At 39.7% G+C, this 16,374-nt stretch overlaps 3 protein-coding genes across 3 annotated transcripts; 1 reads left to right on the top strand and 2 right to left on the bottom strand.

Moving 5' to 3' along the window:
- Window positions 1–130: 130 nt before the first annotated feature.
- Window positions 131–7,540, bottom strand: LOC136428654 (interaptin-like). Its single transcript, XM_066418339.1, has 9 exons — window positions 7,407–7,540; window positions 6,366–6,508; window positions 5,021–5,138; window positions 4,503–4,628; window positions 4,052–4,117; window positions 3,587–3,779; window positions 2,993–3,059; window positions 2,692–2,865; window positions 131–1,817 (listed from the first exon to the last, which is right to left on the bottom strand). The coding sequence occupies exons 2-9, from the start codon at window positions 6,474–6,476 to the stop codon at window positions 885–887; spliced, it is 1,788 nt and encodes a 595-aa protein (XP_066274436.1). The 5' UTR covers window positions 6,477–6,508; window positions 7,407–7,540; the 3' UTR covers window positions 131–884.
- Window positions 7,541–7,680: 140 nt separating this feature from the next.
- Window positions 7,681–9,146, top strand: LOC136428661 (small ribosomal subunit protein bS21m-like). Its single transcript, XM_066418350.1, has 2 exons — window positions 7,681–7,816; window positions 8,179–9,146. Exons 1-2 carry the CDS (start codon window positions 7,734–7,736, stop codon window positions 8,354–8,356), a joined length of 261 nt encoding a protein of 86 aa, XP_066274447.1. The 5' UTR covers window positions 7,681–7,733; the 3' UTR covers window positions 8,357–9,146.
- On the bottom strand, window positions 8,751–16,304 carry LOC136428648 (DNA polymerase kappa-like). The gene is made up of 14 exons (XM_066418323.1): window positions 15,897–16,304; window positions 15,334–15,509; window positions 14,759–14,878; window positions 14,360–14,512; window positions 13,347–14,013; window positions 12,810–12,934; window positions 12,465–12,631; window positions 12,002–12,034; window positions 11,703–11,799; window positions 11,321–11,492; window positions 10,328–10,912; window positions 9,922–10,050; window positions 9,519–9,585; window positions 8,751–9,346 (listed from the first exon to the last, which is right to left on the bottom strand). Exons 1-14 carry the CDS (start codon window positions 16,024–16,026, stop codon window positions 9,256–9,258), a joined length of 2,712 nt encoding a protein of 903 aa, XP_066274420.1. The 5' UTR covers window positions 16,027–16,304; the 3' UTR covers window positions 8,751–9,255.
- Window positions 16,305–16,374: the final 70 nt, after the last annotated feature.

Here is a 16,374-nt window from a genome sequence, read left to right as displayed (position 1 = left end):
CCAGAAAAAGATCTTTAAGTCTTGTTATGAAGCAACAAGTTATAACTGACTCTCGATAGTTAAATAAAAAACTGGGTTCCTTAAATATGGGAATAAGATAACAGGCAATACCGAGTAAATCACACAAAAATCTGCTTTCTTTGTGTATTCAGCTTTTTAAGAATAGTCCACTGTTGTGAATAACATAATTATAATTCTTACCTTTTAAATAGTTTCCACAAACCTGAGGCTGCCTAAAAATTCATTTTCTTTTACATGACTGTTTTGTTGAAAGATGGAATTTTCACTTCTGTATTATCACAACACTGCTGGACTAAAAATTTCTATTCTTTTACGTGATTTGTTGAAAAACGGAACTTTCGCTTCTATATTACACAACGCTGCTGGATTTATATACATCTGATACCATGTAAAAGTCTGCCTTTTTAAAATGACTAAAGAGTTGCTAATAGTCAACATCTATAATACCTCAATAAAATATGGCACTTGCAAGATGTAACAAATACTTATTACAAGTAATGAAAATATATATAATGATAATCTGTTGTTACAATATAAAATTCTGGATATAGAAAATCATAACTATCAATCTACTCATCTACGTTAGATATAAAAACCTATTTCCTTGATTTTAAACCCTGCATCTTATAAAAATTTTGACAATATCTACCTACCTAGTCCTAGTACCTACCCTGGTTATTGGGGTTACAAGGCAAACACTGATCTGGAGATTTGGCACCACACAATATGCTATAGCTATAAGATCTAAAAGTCTGTATGGTAAATGATCTACATTGTAAATGACGCATAATATACAGAATATTTTGGTACATTATTTTTCTGCAATCATCAACACTACAATCACTTTCCACAAGTAGAACATTCTAGCCATCACTGAGTTCATCAGTAGGCTCTGGAGACAGGGAGGCAAAGAAGAGTGCTCTCCTGGCTGCATTTTTGAAGTAGCCAGTAGGAAGGTTACTGGTATTCGCAGAGCCTGATAGCCCACTACCTTTCACACTTGTGTTACTAGCTGGTAAGGCTGATGCAGGAGAGCTGCCGACAGGTCTTTCATTCCCGCTTTCCCTGTCCGCAGACAGACGACTGCCTGAGTCTCTGCCTATTTGTATTGAAGGTCGTGTGCCGACATTTTCCCTACCAGCTTCATGACCTTCAAGTCTAGCTTGGCCTTGATCAGTAGACCACTCTGGTAGGTCAGAAGGTTTGGTTGCCAGCACTGACTTCTGTTCTCTTCTAAGGGCAAGTTTTGACAAACTCTTCAGGGTTTCATTCCACATGGAGTCGGTGACATCGCTTTTCCCTATGTCATCACCTGAAGCTGAACTTGTGACTTCACTATCTTTGTCCTCTGACTCATCATTTGACTCTTCCACACCAGACACCTTAGGAGAATCTGTGACGTTGTAAATTGCTGATTTAGGTTTTGGCACAGTATAATTGAAGGCAGTATCTTTTGAAGCATTACTATCTGTCCTTGTAGCTTGCCCTACTGCTGAAGTTGTGTTTGTAAGTGTCCCCGCCTCCTGAGTTTTCCCCTCTACTACCTCTGCAGGTTTTGGCCTGGGACTTTTAAGTCTCTTGTACTCATTATAGGAGACATTCATCTGCCTGGCTAGCTCCATCTCCTTTTTCTTCACAGCTGTGTCTAGTTCCTCCAGCTGTTGCTTGTGTCTGTCGAACATGTCCTCCAGTTTCCTCCTGTGGTCCTGAGCCTCCTTCCTCTTCATGTGTATCCGCTCCCATCTCTCACGCTCCCGACGGGCTTCTGCCTCCTTCTCTTCCCTCCACTTCTTTTGCTGTAAGGACACAACAGGTACATTTGTCTTTGAGGTTTCTATTGATAGGTTTCCAGTTGCAAGCCGTAGCGAAGCTGCATTGCACTCCTACGTGTAGCTAACGAAAATGTGTAAATTATGGTTCATCCTAAGTCTAAGGTTCAATCACCTTACCGATTGATAGGTTTCCAGTTGCATGAAGTAAAATTCTTGACAGGCCTCAGTGTACCTTGGGTGAACACAGTTTCTTAAATTTTGCACATATAACGTAACATGACCAATTAACGTCCGATTTATTCAAAACGTATTTATCTTAAAACCGCGCGGACAGAGCCAAATTTTTAACCCATGGACAGAAATATCAGCTCTTCTAAAAAGAAAATGCAAGGTCTGTAAGTTTTTCTCCGCCTGTTTAACGCCGTGCGAGCATGTATTTATACTGAGGTATATGATGAAGAATTGTGCTAGGGTAACCCATTATCGTCCACTTCTGAATCTTTTCCCTTCTAGCGCTATGCTTGAAGAACATAGACCAGAAAAAAATGCACAGTAACTGTCCAAAGTAGTCTGCAGACAAATGATAATAAAATCACTATGTCTATCCGGCCACTTGCTTAACGCGATGGAAAAAAACAATGTTTATCTGTAAATTTCCCCCACATGCGCGGCACGTGGCGTTCACGTGGTAAACGCATGGCCATTATGTTTTGCTGTGCAAAATTTACAGAGATGGCTAAGGATCATATTTATTATGTTCTTTATTGCTCCTGAGAACAGGCTTTGGCATAATACACCGCGGCATGTGGACACGAGCCAAACCGGACGTAAATAGGTTCTGCACGTAAATAGGTCATGTTACGTTACATAAAGATTTTAAAACATGATAGACTGTCACCTGAAAATGCATGTCCCCTATCCTTCTTAGTTGGGACAGATAGTCCCTCAGGGACTCATGTCCATGTCCTCTGATCACGGTCTGGACATCAAGGAAGCATGGCAAACCAAACTTTCTCTCTACAGTCTCCATGGCAACATACATCCTGTCTGTATAAGACTTGTCCATCCAAACCTGCAGGGAGAAATTATGAAGGTTTTGCAACAACAGCAGAAAAGTTGAAAAATTTAGATATTTAAAAATCTTAACATAGAGAGCACATAATGTTTCTATCTTATGCCATGAACACATCAGTCTGTACCTTTGGATCCATATCCCCTTCACAAATCTTGTTGACAAGTCTGCAGAGCAAACTCCCATCCTGAAAGCTGTGGAACACAGGAGACATGATAACATTCTGCCGTCTGTGGAATATCTGGAGAGTTCATGTTAATAAATATTACACACACTACATTTTCTTTTTCTGTCAATTCAAACACATTTATTCAAGAAATAAGGCAGCAATAGATTTCTACCAGCATTCATATTACATGTATTACTAGATAAAATTGTAACAGTCCTACAGATCTAGAGTAGACTCTTCTACGAGGCCATGGTGCAAGGAGCACATGTTACAGACTGAATTCCAATATGATAAGTTCAGTGTGTTTGTGAGTATTAGTTCAGTTCAGTTCAGTGATGAGATGTGATCAGTTCAATGATGCAGAAAATGACATCACAGGAAGCAAGCTTCAAGCAATAATTAATAATTAATTTCTGATGGAAAATCAAGCAATGGACGGGTATATGCATATATAAGAAGGGTGTATATCATAGGCTTTTAGTAATTCTGATACACTGAATTCTGAAAGGAGAGCACATTGCCATAGGCAGCCAAGAAATGGTGCACACTTACACAGAATAATCCACCACCATATGTCCCAACATGCACTTCACCCATGCAAATATGGCCATGTCTTCTTGTTCCCAGGTCACCAGGGGAACCTGTGTGTGTCCCCTGCTATCTATCCCATCATGCCTTGAACCAGGATGATATGGTTTGTGTCTAGAAGTTAATGGGACTGCACGGACAGCATATTTCCCAACACCTTGGGTGAGAGGTAATGTGGAAAAGTTAGTAACAGTAACCTTGAACTAGTAACCTTGAACTGCAGTGACTTACTGGTGCCCTAACACTCTTATTCTTGAGGTGAAAATGTGCATTCGTCCTTTTGCTAACTTACATGTCTATCCTACACAATTGAAAGTGTAATTTTAACATTATCTGGAGCATCTCACTTAGCAACAATAATTATGAATCTGAATTATATAGTCTATATAAACTCTTTGGTTCCAGCAATTCTTCATTCAGGAGTCCTACCTTCACATCTAATCCTCAGGGCATGGCAGAGAGCAAGAATGGCTTTTGCTTTGCCATCTACAATATCTGCAAGAAACAAATAAACACATAAGTAAAAAGATGATTGCAACATATCTTTGTGTCAATGATTGATATCACTAAAACTTTCTATTCAAAACACAAAGTTTAAATGAAATTGCCTTGTCTCTCTAACTTAATTACTTAAGTACACACAAGCAGTCTCTTTGTAAGCCCTTCATCACAGCAGTCAAAGTAGATACATTTTACCAAACTTCTGGTATTTCATTTCATTTCTTTGCAATGCATTTTTCAATGCATCTTTTCTTTTTGAATCTATATCTTTATTTTCAAACATAAACACATTCTATTTTGTTATTGCTTTTTCAGTTTTTCTGTGACCACTGAACATATACATAATTCCTTGTGACACTGATTTTACAGACATCCCTACCTGAAGATGTCACCCCTTCCAACGTGACTCCTCCCTGCCCACAGAAGCTCAGACAGGCTGTTGTGTTCTCCACCCTTTGGATCCAGCTGGTGGGTTTGGGGTGAGGGTAGGGGACTTGTTGCTCTGCTGTGGAACGATAGCAGCTATAGTTTTGATAGACATCTCTAATGAGATTATCATTGTTCAATGAGCATTATGTCTGATATTGATGTATATCTATCTATAACTGAACATTTATAAAATAGCTAGATCATTACATTGTAACAGATCCATCAATTGTTCTGTCTTTATTTATTACTACATGTACCTATTTATCAATAATTCATTAATACAAGGAGATTACGAAAATAAAGCAATAAGAAAATCATGCACTATGCTTGCATTTACATTGACATAAAAACTATAGAACTTGGTGACATTTTGTTTTTGGACAGAGTTTCAAGATTGGATTGTCTTGTGTAACAGCATATTTTGAAATATCATGAAATGTACTGGTAAGGGGAGACTTGTAGACATACCCATGACTTCTACCAGCTTGATGAGGGTGATCCCATCCGACAGGGCTGTGACAAGATCACCCACGGGGGGCAGGTCTCCTCTCTCAGACAGGTAGGCATTGGCCCACACTGTGTACTCCTGTGGGGCAAAGGAGAGGGCATGTTGTATTACACAATACAGCAAGCCCAGGTCACTAGCCTATTATAGCTGCCAAGTCTCTTCATATGCTCATGCAAATAATAGGCTACAGCTGACCACATAAGTACCAAAAGTTACAGCAATTTATCTAAAACCTCCTTGGTTACAGTAATATAATATCATTAAGATGGTAATAGAATTCGGAGTTAAAAGATGTAACCTACATGCAGTTTGTTGAGGAGCCAAATAGCGCACCACATCATACAGGACCACACTAAGGTACTGCTAGTCTGTATTATCTGCTGTGCCCTACATATACTGTGTCACAGCTGGTACATGTAAGCTGCCTACAAATGTACATGTATACTACTACTAATATTTGGGCTATAAGAAATCTATTTCTATACAGAAAATCAATGAGAAAAAAACACAGCTTGGAATGCTGCCACTTCCTTTAAAAGGCCGGTTTTAAAAATGTCTAAAAAATCTCATTTTACTTTAAATCAATTGTTGTGGTAACCCCAAAAGGACCCTCAAGTGATCCTTATGGCTTCGCTGGTCCATGTGACATCTGAAGTACTCTTATTATCAAACCCTCAAGCCAATCATAGAATGCTCAAATCATGCAAAACACTTTTGTTGAGATATGCTTGAATGTTTAAGGACTCTTCAGTGCTGATTGGCTTTATAATTTTTAGCAGGAGAGACACCAACTAAGTGAAGGTGACCTTGATGATAATGATGAGCTATCACAAGGTATGTAAGGTAAGGTATAGTGGTAGAACCTCTAGTCAACTAGAGGACGAAGCATGATGCTTTTTCGTTAGCTAGTTATAATTGCCCCATCTCACGTACCAAGCCAAACATATCAGGTCACCCCTATTCTTCTCAGTGTGTTCATTTACATGCAGAGGTTTGACGCTTGAGGCTTACACCTGAAGCTCCCTCATACACGGGGCCGCCGGCTTTACGTCACCATCCAAAATGACTGAATGGAATCCCTTACAACATGTTCGAGGTTGACCCTCAGCCTGGATGCCAGACCCCAAATCTCTATCTATCGTCTGGGAACAATAGATATTATAGAGATTGGTGGTCTGGCCTCCAGGCTAGTTGACCCTAAGATCGAACTCCGGCACACAGATCCACGGAATTTGATCCATATGGCCAAGCAGCGGGGTTGGGCTACCGCATGTGCCACGGGGCCATGTCTGTAGACTCTCTAACCTGCATCTCATGCTGAGTTTTCTCCCTGTCAGTCGATGGGTTGTAGCCTCCGTCATACGGCCAGTACAACACATTGGTTCCCTCCAGAGCTCCCCGTCGCCCTGGCTGCATGATGTCACATCGTCTCTGACACAGACTGGACCCTAGGAAACAGAGATGTGAAATTTTTATTAAGAGATCTTATCTCCTCTAGTGTTGTAATGAATAATCTCCAAGCAAATCTATTGATGGCAAAGAGGTATCCATCTATTGGTGGCGATTAAAACTCCTTTTGCCTGTAGGATACAGTTTTTGCCACCAATAGATCTGCTTAAAGGTTCATGATTCTAGGTACTGATGTGTAAGGCCAGATGTGGAGGCTATGAATTGTAAACAGTTCTTGTCTCGACCATGCTTCATACAATTGTCCAGACTTGGATGTGTTTTGCTTAATCAATTAAGTTAATGTCTCAGGGGCCTTCACCTTTGACCTTACACATGCATACTTAGAACAATGAACATCCTTATACATATAGCAGGTAGCCTTAGTAAATCGCACTCCTAGCAGCCTGCCCTACAGATACCTCCCCCTAGAGTCAAGTCAAGTCAAGTCAGAGAGGGGAGGGGGTCATTAACCTCTGCCATAATTTGAGAGATTGTTGAAACACAGGCTAGTAGGCACACCAAGTGCAACCTTCCTGGTTCTGGTATGTTATAAACATTACTCAATCACTGCATTTAAGACATATTCAATATTCAATACAGTTTTTGTGGGAGGGCACAGTTTATCTAATTTAAGTCTCTTTCTATTTTCTTTTCTTTTTCTAAGTTGTATCATTATTTGGCCTTATGTTATTATAGAAAATCATACTGGCATGGGTGACATTTTGGGATAAGGAACACCTCTAGAAGGCGTTTTTGAATGCTTGAGCTTGCCTATTTTTCAGCAGCCATCCATTTATATTCAAGTTCAAGGTGCTAACCCCTTGATGAAGAGCTGGGGTTAACCAACAACTTAACAGCAACGTATAAGTGCCCCAAGGAATTCTTCTCAGTACTCACCACTTCTTCACCTCTTCAGGAGGACCGTTCATGCTACAAGCACTACTCTGATTTCAAATTTCGTCCATCCAAGAAAACAAAGCCCACTTCCGCTATCTGGCATTCTCGACCTTTGACACCTTGAATCAGTATACGAATAAGTACCCGAATAATGTGAACTTATGCCATAAAGTTTAAAAGAAAAGAAAATTGTTCACTGTATCATTCGGAGTAACGTTAGATAATTCAACGTAAAAATTGTTTATTGTAAAGTTTAATTTATACATTTACGTGTGCTACGAACTGGTGCCGAATTTGAAACTGTGTTCAGTCTGAGCGCCGCCAGCCATGATAAAGTACTACCAGTTCATCGCACGGACAGTCTTCGTCAAAAACGGCAATGTCGATGCCGCCTACAGAGCTTTGAACAAGTCAGTCATTTCCTTCCATTCTCCTTTAGCTAAAGACGTTATTCAGATCATACAGATATATTTGCTTGACCAAGAAAATACGCGTGCAGTTGTGTGACCTCTAACCTTATGAAATTTGTGCCCCCCTCCCACCAAGATCATGCTTTATTGTTTTCTAGCAGTCTAGGGAATCAGATAAACCTCGTTGATAATACATAGTGTACAGAGTGAAGAAATCACAAGAGATAAGAGCAAATTTTTCTTTAGATACAACAGTAGCTCGAGCATATGTATTTCTTATGTAACTCTTGCTGTGACTGTATAAGTGGTTTTATAAGTTGTCATACTGGTACATTTGTATAACTATTTTCAAATATTTTCAGTGTCCTGACAAGAGAGGGCTTCCTTGAAGATGTTCGGAGAAGACGTTACTACGAGAAGCCATGGCAGTACAGGAGGCGAGTCAACTACGAGAACATGCGAGACATCTACAACAAGGAGATGGCACGGAAAATAGACTTCACCATGCGGAAGTCAAGACCAAACCCCTGGGTGGTGTGACACAGCAGAATGTGCAGCGCAGGGACGAATATAGAAGAGACTGAGGATCATGAGATGGAGTGAAAGAAACTCTCCTGTGATTAGCTCTTCTTCAGTTTTTATGTCAAAGAAACAAGATCTATAAACACGTTATCTTCAAAGGATGAGTCAAATCCAATATAAAAGAGACTCCGAACTCTTACAATGCAACTTTGAAGGTCTCCTATCTATGCTGGATGAAAGAAGTTGTTCCTTTGATGTAGAGCTTGAATTTCAAAATTATCACAATGTGTCACACTTACAAACACTTACCTGAGGAATCGTGAAAGAAATGTCCTTTACATTTGTAGTAACCAAGCTAAAGAGGCAAAAATTTTCCAAATTCCAACACAGAAAAATGTGACAAGGACCGGTATTGCATTAAATCTGAATATAAATATTTTATTGTCATAAAAAACATATATCACCATGATATGATTTTGTAGTGGATCTGTTGCATTATAAATGGTTTAGAATCCATATGGAATTGCAGTCTTTTTACTCAATATATATACTGTACATGCAAATAGCTAAGAATCAGCTAACTGCAGCTTCTGCATATCATGCATATACAGCTATCAATCTAGATAGATAATACACTTTATTCGTAGAACAGCAACACATAACATAAATTTCCAGCAAGCTTGGCATACTGGTTGTGCCATGTCATAAATTTTACAAAGGTAACAGCAAAAAGCTTAGATATCACTTTTTATTAGCAAAAATTATCATTAATGCCTTTTGTACAATTAAATTGAAACATTCAACTACACCTTCTGATTGGTTTTGTCAGAGATGCCTTTCAACTTTTAATAACTTTGTATATTTAAATTCTTTAGGCCTCAAAAGCTAAGTGGCCCTTGTGTTAACGTTGTTCGGTCTCAAACAAAGAATCTGTCGAGAGTGGCCGTCTTTGTTGATGACTTCTCCTGTTTCCTCCGTTTTGCTGAAGATCCTGTCTGTATGGCAGACCTGGGACCGGGAAGATAGAAGAATGGAAGGTTCAGATGTGGACTTGGAAAGACAAATTGAAATGATGTACCAACATTTTTATTACATGACTGGAAATACATATAACCACTGCATGTACATGTACAATGTAGATGTATTATCCAATACATTCAAACTGCCTAGGACAACAAACCTTTTGGCTGTCTTCTTTGTAGAGTCAGTACTGCACAGTGGCTTCTGGACTTCAACATTTGAGCAACCTGTAAGTCAAACCAAAGGAAATTGATAACCTAAGACCAAGGAAGTCCATTTTCAACAACTGATGGAACTAACTCAAAAACGTATCATCGCACTTGTGCATCTCAAAATGTGCCGTCTGAATGTCTATAAGTGTTTATTTCTGAAGTGCATAACTTTTTCCTTGACATAAGTACACAATAACAAAGAAATCCAAGCTAGAGGCCATTCCATGACACCAAGAGGGTTGTCAATGTCATCATTTACAAATGTTTTGATTCTGTATAGTTTCATGTATGTTGTAGGTTATTGTGTGCATTTTCACATAAAAATTGAGAGAATGAATAATGACTGTTAACCTTGCTCCTTGATGATGTCCTTGATTGCCCCCCTACTGAGACACATGTCCACATGTTGGTTGAAGGTCAGCAGTTCCCCTGACTGGAGCTGCCCACAGACCGGACATTCCACGCTGCCCACATCTGTGTCTATGTGGAAAGAAATAAACAACATACACAATGTATCATTATTTCTTTCTTATGGGAACATGCTGCATTGGCAAGGAATTAACATATGACAAGTAGTCCTTTCCTTCTACTGATCAATATGGTGCTTCCTAAGTAATTTTTATTTATACAATGCTAGTTATCAGTACATGTAAAAATATCCGGTTACAAATGTCATTAAAAATGCCCAAGTCATAAAGTTGTAGACAACTTTTATAGATTGTTTACACGCTTTTATAATCAGAAAAAAATGACATACCTGTAATCTGTGCACTTGCAGTTTCCTGAACATGCTCTTCCATTGCATGTTTATTTCCTGTAAACATGTTTTCACTCCTTGCCGATTCTTCTTCCTCATCTTCCTTAGAACTTTTGACGAGACACATATCTACATGTTCATTAAAAAGTCTAAGATTGTGTTGCTGGGGTTGGTTGCACACTGGGCATATATATGCTGCTGCAGTACTACTCCCTCCTGCTAGGGGATCACCCCTTTCAACAATGTCTTGCTCTGGAGTGTTTCCATTTGGTTTACTGAGGTGCTCAAGGTTTCTGTTTGTGTTTTCTTCAGAACATTCAGGAAGATCATACAGTTTACGGTGATCTTCATCGACTTCCTTGGGCTTTTCCGACTGGTCAGTGTTGTTGGCAGCAGCAAGAGAGGGCAGGGGTGGATCATAAGGAACGGCTGTACCTCCACCTGATAGTGTCCCTTTGACTTGTTTTTGTCCTTGTAAATCTGAGCTGTTGACGTGTACATCCTGCTTGGGCTTGAGGAAGGATGTGATGCTTCCCTGCTTCTGGTCTTGCTGATTGCCCTTCAGGAAGTTGGACAATCTCACACCTACATAAGGAGACAGGAGCATCCAGTGGGAAAAGGTAAAGGAAATCACATGGCCTGCTGGGGGGGGGGGGGGTCAAAGTACTGATTTATCTGTATCTACATAGCCGGTTTAACTGCCCTTCGGCGTAACCACACCAGATTCAAGTTCATTGGCCAAAAATATGGTTTTACACAGTAAAATATTTCAGCTTGATGAAGAAATGTGAGAAGTTACAGAACATATCATTTGAGTGCTCACTGTGACAAAACCATCAGGTATAATTACTTTACTTGAAACATTTTTTCTTACCAGTTATCCTTTCACAAATTTAGCTCAATTTGTAGTGACAAGATGTAAATCATAATGATTTGAATACTCGTGAATGACAAAAATACAAATCAACTTGAAATAACTTGTCAGATACGTACCCATCAGCCTAAGCCTGAGTGGTTGTGGCTGACATTGTTGTATCTCCATCTTCAGAAGTTCCTCGGCCACATCATATATCTCATTCATAGCGGAGACAGCTCTAGGAACAGTCTGTCCTCTCTGCTTTACATCGAAGTTCACAGTTTTCAGCTTGATGGTGACTGTACGGCCCTAGGTGAAAACAAAAAAGGTATGGATTGAACTTTCATTCTCAAGACAATCCTTAAGAAAGTAAAGTATTACCTGTGTATATTCTGGTTGGTAAGGTGGCACGTATCTCTAAAAAAGTCCAGTTAATAAAAATCCAGGAGATGAATCTTCAATCGTGTTTACTTACTCATACTTTCATTACCACTACACCATTAAACAGTCACAATTCACCTTTAACCCCTCATCCTGTAGATTCTTGGCCAAAGCCTCACAAAGCTCCCAACACTTCCTGTACAGGTCTGACGGCTTGCTCAGCTCACTGAAGGTCCTAAGAAATAACATGAACAATGCTGTAAAAATAAGGTACAGATCATGTAATAATGTGAATAATAATCTTAGGTGTCAAGCTACAATCTGACATTAACAGTTGAGCAGTAATTCATAGTAGGTGTTTTCCTGACCTGATAAAAGATGTGTCACTGTGTATAAATTCATATACCGTGTGTAAAGACAGAAAGGATTATTCTTACCATTCTACACTCATACTCTTCCTCTCAGATTCTCTGTGATGTAAGAAAAAATTGCTTTAGAAGAAACAACAAAAGAAGTAATAATATCAATAATTAGTCAGACAATGTTTTCTACCTTTTTTTCTGCATTTAACGTAGCTCCACTTGTTTGTTCTGCTAAACAATTTTAGCTCAGTTGTACCTTGATGACTTTTCAATCTTAATGATGTTACTAAATGCTTCCTACCAGTGCAAGTGTGGCATTCATAAGTCTGACAGGACTATGAGTTTGTACAATTTCTAAACAATGCACTTATTGTTTGTACATGTGCCTTAAAAGTCTCAGTTCTGAGACAAGTCTCTGCTTTCTTCCCCCTGCTGTAACCCTTTCTTAAGTTCCTGTCTCAAAACAGTTCAGTTTGCTGTAAGTGTCTTCAATATATTAATGTGCAATATAGGCAGCTTTCAGACTTATTAGGCGTACCTTTCTATCCTGGTGGCCCCCAGCCCCAGTGCTACCCTCAGCAGGTGTGAGGAACTGACAGGCGAGAACAGCAGTGACAGGACAGCCCTCTGCTCATACAGGTGGGTACAGGTGGTGATCCCCAGGGCATTCAGCTGCTGAGCCATCACCTTACCTATCCCACACACCTAAAACACAAAGAGTACCAGTACCTTATAAATAAGGGTTAGGCTACACATTTTTACACAGTAAGTCACTACAGCATGCTAATCTCTTGACATACATGTATACAATGAATAAAGCAGTGAAACAAAGTACCTACTACTAACTGACCTACCGGTAACATTATTTACTTTACCCACTCACCTTACGCACTGGGAGAACCTTGATGAAGTCCATGATAGCGCCACGATCAGAGGGAATACAGAACTGACCGTTGGGCTTGTTCTGATCTGAGCACACCTTGGCCAGCATCATGTTGGCAGCTATACCTGGATATTCAATCACACAATGTTCAAGTCAGACTTAGTCTGTAGAAAATTCAAAACTGCAAAGGTCATCTAGCAATCTTGGCTGGCTTGACTTTATGATTTAAGATGATGAAGGCTATTTCAAATGATAAATTAACTATATATCAGTGCCGGTAGTTGTAGTTGATGATATCAAGGGCCAGGGTCATCTGTTTCAGTTATGGTACAAAGATATTCTAAATATTGATACGATTGAAGGTTTTAGTCATGCCATGTAATACATGGCATGACTAAAACCTTCAATCGTATCAATATTTAGAATGGATGAAAAAATAAATCACCATCAATTGTTCTACTGTTGGTTTAAAACAAAATACTACAGAAAAATGAGAAATGTGTATTAAGGTACAGTAAAAACTAACTAGCACTGTACCTGCACTGGCTGTAAGGCGTGTCCTCTGTTCTATCCTGAAGCGGATTTCTCTCACAACTTCCACTGCATCACATCCAAACACCACCCTTTTGCACCCCACAGTCTCACAGTGACTTTCACAATCTTCTGTTACACTAACAGGTTCCTCCTTTTCTTTGACATCATCAGCAGACTGTTGGCAAGTTTCTGGCATTTCCTCTGTTCCAAAACTGTTGGCAGAGGCATTGCTATCATGATATTGCATCACTTTGCTTCTTTCCAAACTACGATCTTCATTATCATTGTTTGCAGTAGAACTTATTGAAAGTTCAGGCGCTCTCACATCAGTCTGTGTCTCCTCTGATATGCTATCTTTGTTCTGATTCTCCATTGTACCATTCCTCTTAGATACACACCCCTCTATGTGGGCATAGAATGTTCTCATTTCCTCAGGTAGTGATTTCCTCAGCTCTAGATAATCAGTGAGGTCCATGTAAGCCTCGTCCAGACTCATGGGGGCAAAGTTGGGGTCGTACTGCCTGAGAACATCCCTGACTTGGCGGCTGACTGTGCGATACTTGTCAAAGTTGGTCGGCACGATGACCAGCTCAGGACAGAGCTTCTTCCCTATAAACCCTGGCATGGCTGCCCGGACACCGTACTTCCTGGCTAGGTAGTTGGAGGTGGACTAGGGGGAAATGGAAAGCAAAATCAACAGCTGAATGGTGTATATTTCAATATTTAACTTAAAGTATTGTTACAATCACTGTAACAATACTTTTCATTCTATTACGTATAAAAAACATTGACATGAAAGTTCATTGATGATAACAACAGAAAAATTAAAGTTGATACCAAACAAATGAGTACATAAAACTAAAAGTTACAAAGCCAGATTCAGATAGTTTGGTACAGCTAATGATTGGTACTGTAGCAAATAGAGTATATATATGGCCTCCGTTGGTCAGTATTGACCATGGTAAAATCCTAATTCACAACAGCAAATAGAGTGGAGGCTTCATAATGAGAGGTACCAGCATCCCAATGCCTCCCACAGCCATAGGTTTGTCCCTCAGTGCAGGGTTGTCCCTCATCTCTACAGCAGCGTAGAAGGCATCCATGTCAAGATGCACTATAGTGCGAGAAAGGTCTCGTCCTTCGACAAGGTCTTCTACCATCTTGTCCACCTGAAAAAACAAACATGATTAGTGTTAGTAGAGGTGACAGTATACCTTTATTGTATATTATCGAAGCAACGGCATATGCTTTACTACCAGTTATACTAGTTAAAAACATTGCCTTAATTTTCAAGTTACAAAATAACTTTTTATTACTTACTTTTAGTAGGTTATAATACAAGAATTATAACTTTAGAAAAACACTAGATTCTACAATCCTTGCAGTATCTTATCTTATGTATAACATGTAGTCACCTGTAGTTGAGCCTCCTTCTTCTGCTGGGGTGTGATGGAAGCCAGCCTGTCCATCATGGCAGAGATCCTCTGGGCCATCTGCTTCTCTTTACGCATCTCATTCTCATAGAACCTAGAACCCTGAACCAAGGAAGGAAGAACTTTGAATAATACAGCCATATCTAACTGAACTCACTACACGTCAACTTGCCATGTTACAGCTGGTTTCCAATGGCTCCACCCCTAGAATTGTTTCTATTGTCATATGGAACACTTATGCCAAGTTTCATGCTTTTACCATAATTTGAACAATTTTTGCACCAATCGCCTAGACTACAACAAATACCCTAAGCTTGCATAATATTGCAGGTGGCAATCTACTTGGTCCATGCAAGGACATTATATAGGCATGATGTCCTTGGTCCATGTAGAATTTTAAGAGGTCTATTAACCTCTAATAAGGCTAGAGGAATAAGATGCCGGCACAAATGACTGTGATCATTGAAGTAACCGGTTTACGCTAAACAACATAAGAACCTAACCTTGTAGGCTCACAGACGTACAGTGAAAACAAATTATATTGAGTATCTACATACTTTTGATGCTTCCATGATGATTTTATTGATTTTCTCCTTGTCCAGTCCTTCCATGCCTGCCTTGAAGGTGTTCAGTTCCATGCGTGTCATGATGCCTGTGCCCTCTGCAAAAGTACTAACGTTAGCATTGGCTGCTTTTTCACTTGGAACTGAAGTACCAGGACTTGAAAATGATTCTGCTGAAAGGAAGGGCACAAACATTATACAAACATTGTACAAACAAGAACATCGTAAGTACAAACATATCATAAGTACATCGTACTGTCAGATGGTTAATTAGATAACACCGAGTGATTGATTAAATAACACTATGTGGAATATCTGAATAGGTAGTACCGGTGCACCAGGGAATAAGCATCTGATGAGAAAGGGTAACGAATACAACATTCAAGAAGCACCAAGCAGAGAACATTACCTTGACTCGAGCAGTTGAGGCTTGAGCCCTTGAATAGCGGAAAAATAGTCATGTCTAGCGGAACAACAACTATTATACTAATTATTCTAACAATAAGTAACATGCAAATCAAATTACAACACCTCATGTTGGTATAGATATTCATTACCTGTTGAAGGTCCCGATCCCTGTGCGTGATGTTGATCTTGAGCCTCCCCGCCATCCACAGGAGCCAGCCAATCCTCTTCCATCTCCTCCTCCTCCTGATGCCCCTCCCCCTCCAGCCAACAGGGTTCCATTTTCCAGGTTAGGCGCACAAGCTAGGCAGTCGTTTTTAACCTATTGAGTCCAATGAGTATTGACATTCAGTATAACCTGGCAACAGTGAGGAAGACATACGGATAGTCGATCAGCTGGTATAAATCATCGACACTGCTGGAGATTCACCGCGATTCGGAATTTCCGCCATTTTTTTCAAACCATTAGTCACGTGACATAAGGAAATCGCATCAAATATTATTGAATTCTCTGAATATTATAAATGGACGCTAAAGATGGCTCTTTATTGATTTTCTGATCATCCTCTGCCCGGGGCGGATATTTGTGACGTCCACGTGAAATTTTTTTCATCGATCGATGAATGTGGT

This window comes from Branchiostoma lanceolatum, chromosome 2 (assembly GCF_035083965.1).
Source record: "Branchiostoma lanceolatum isolate klBraLanc5 chromosome 2, klBraLanc5.hap2, whole genome shotgun sequence".
Lineage (NCBI taxonomy): Eukaryota > Metazoa > Chordata > Leptocardii > Amphioxiformes > Branchiostomatidae > Branchiostoma > Branchiostoma lanceolatum.
Note: the sequence above shows the minus strand (reverse complement) of the source record. Positions and strands in the feature narration are given on the sequence as shown.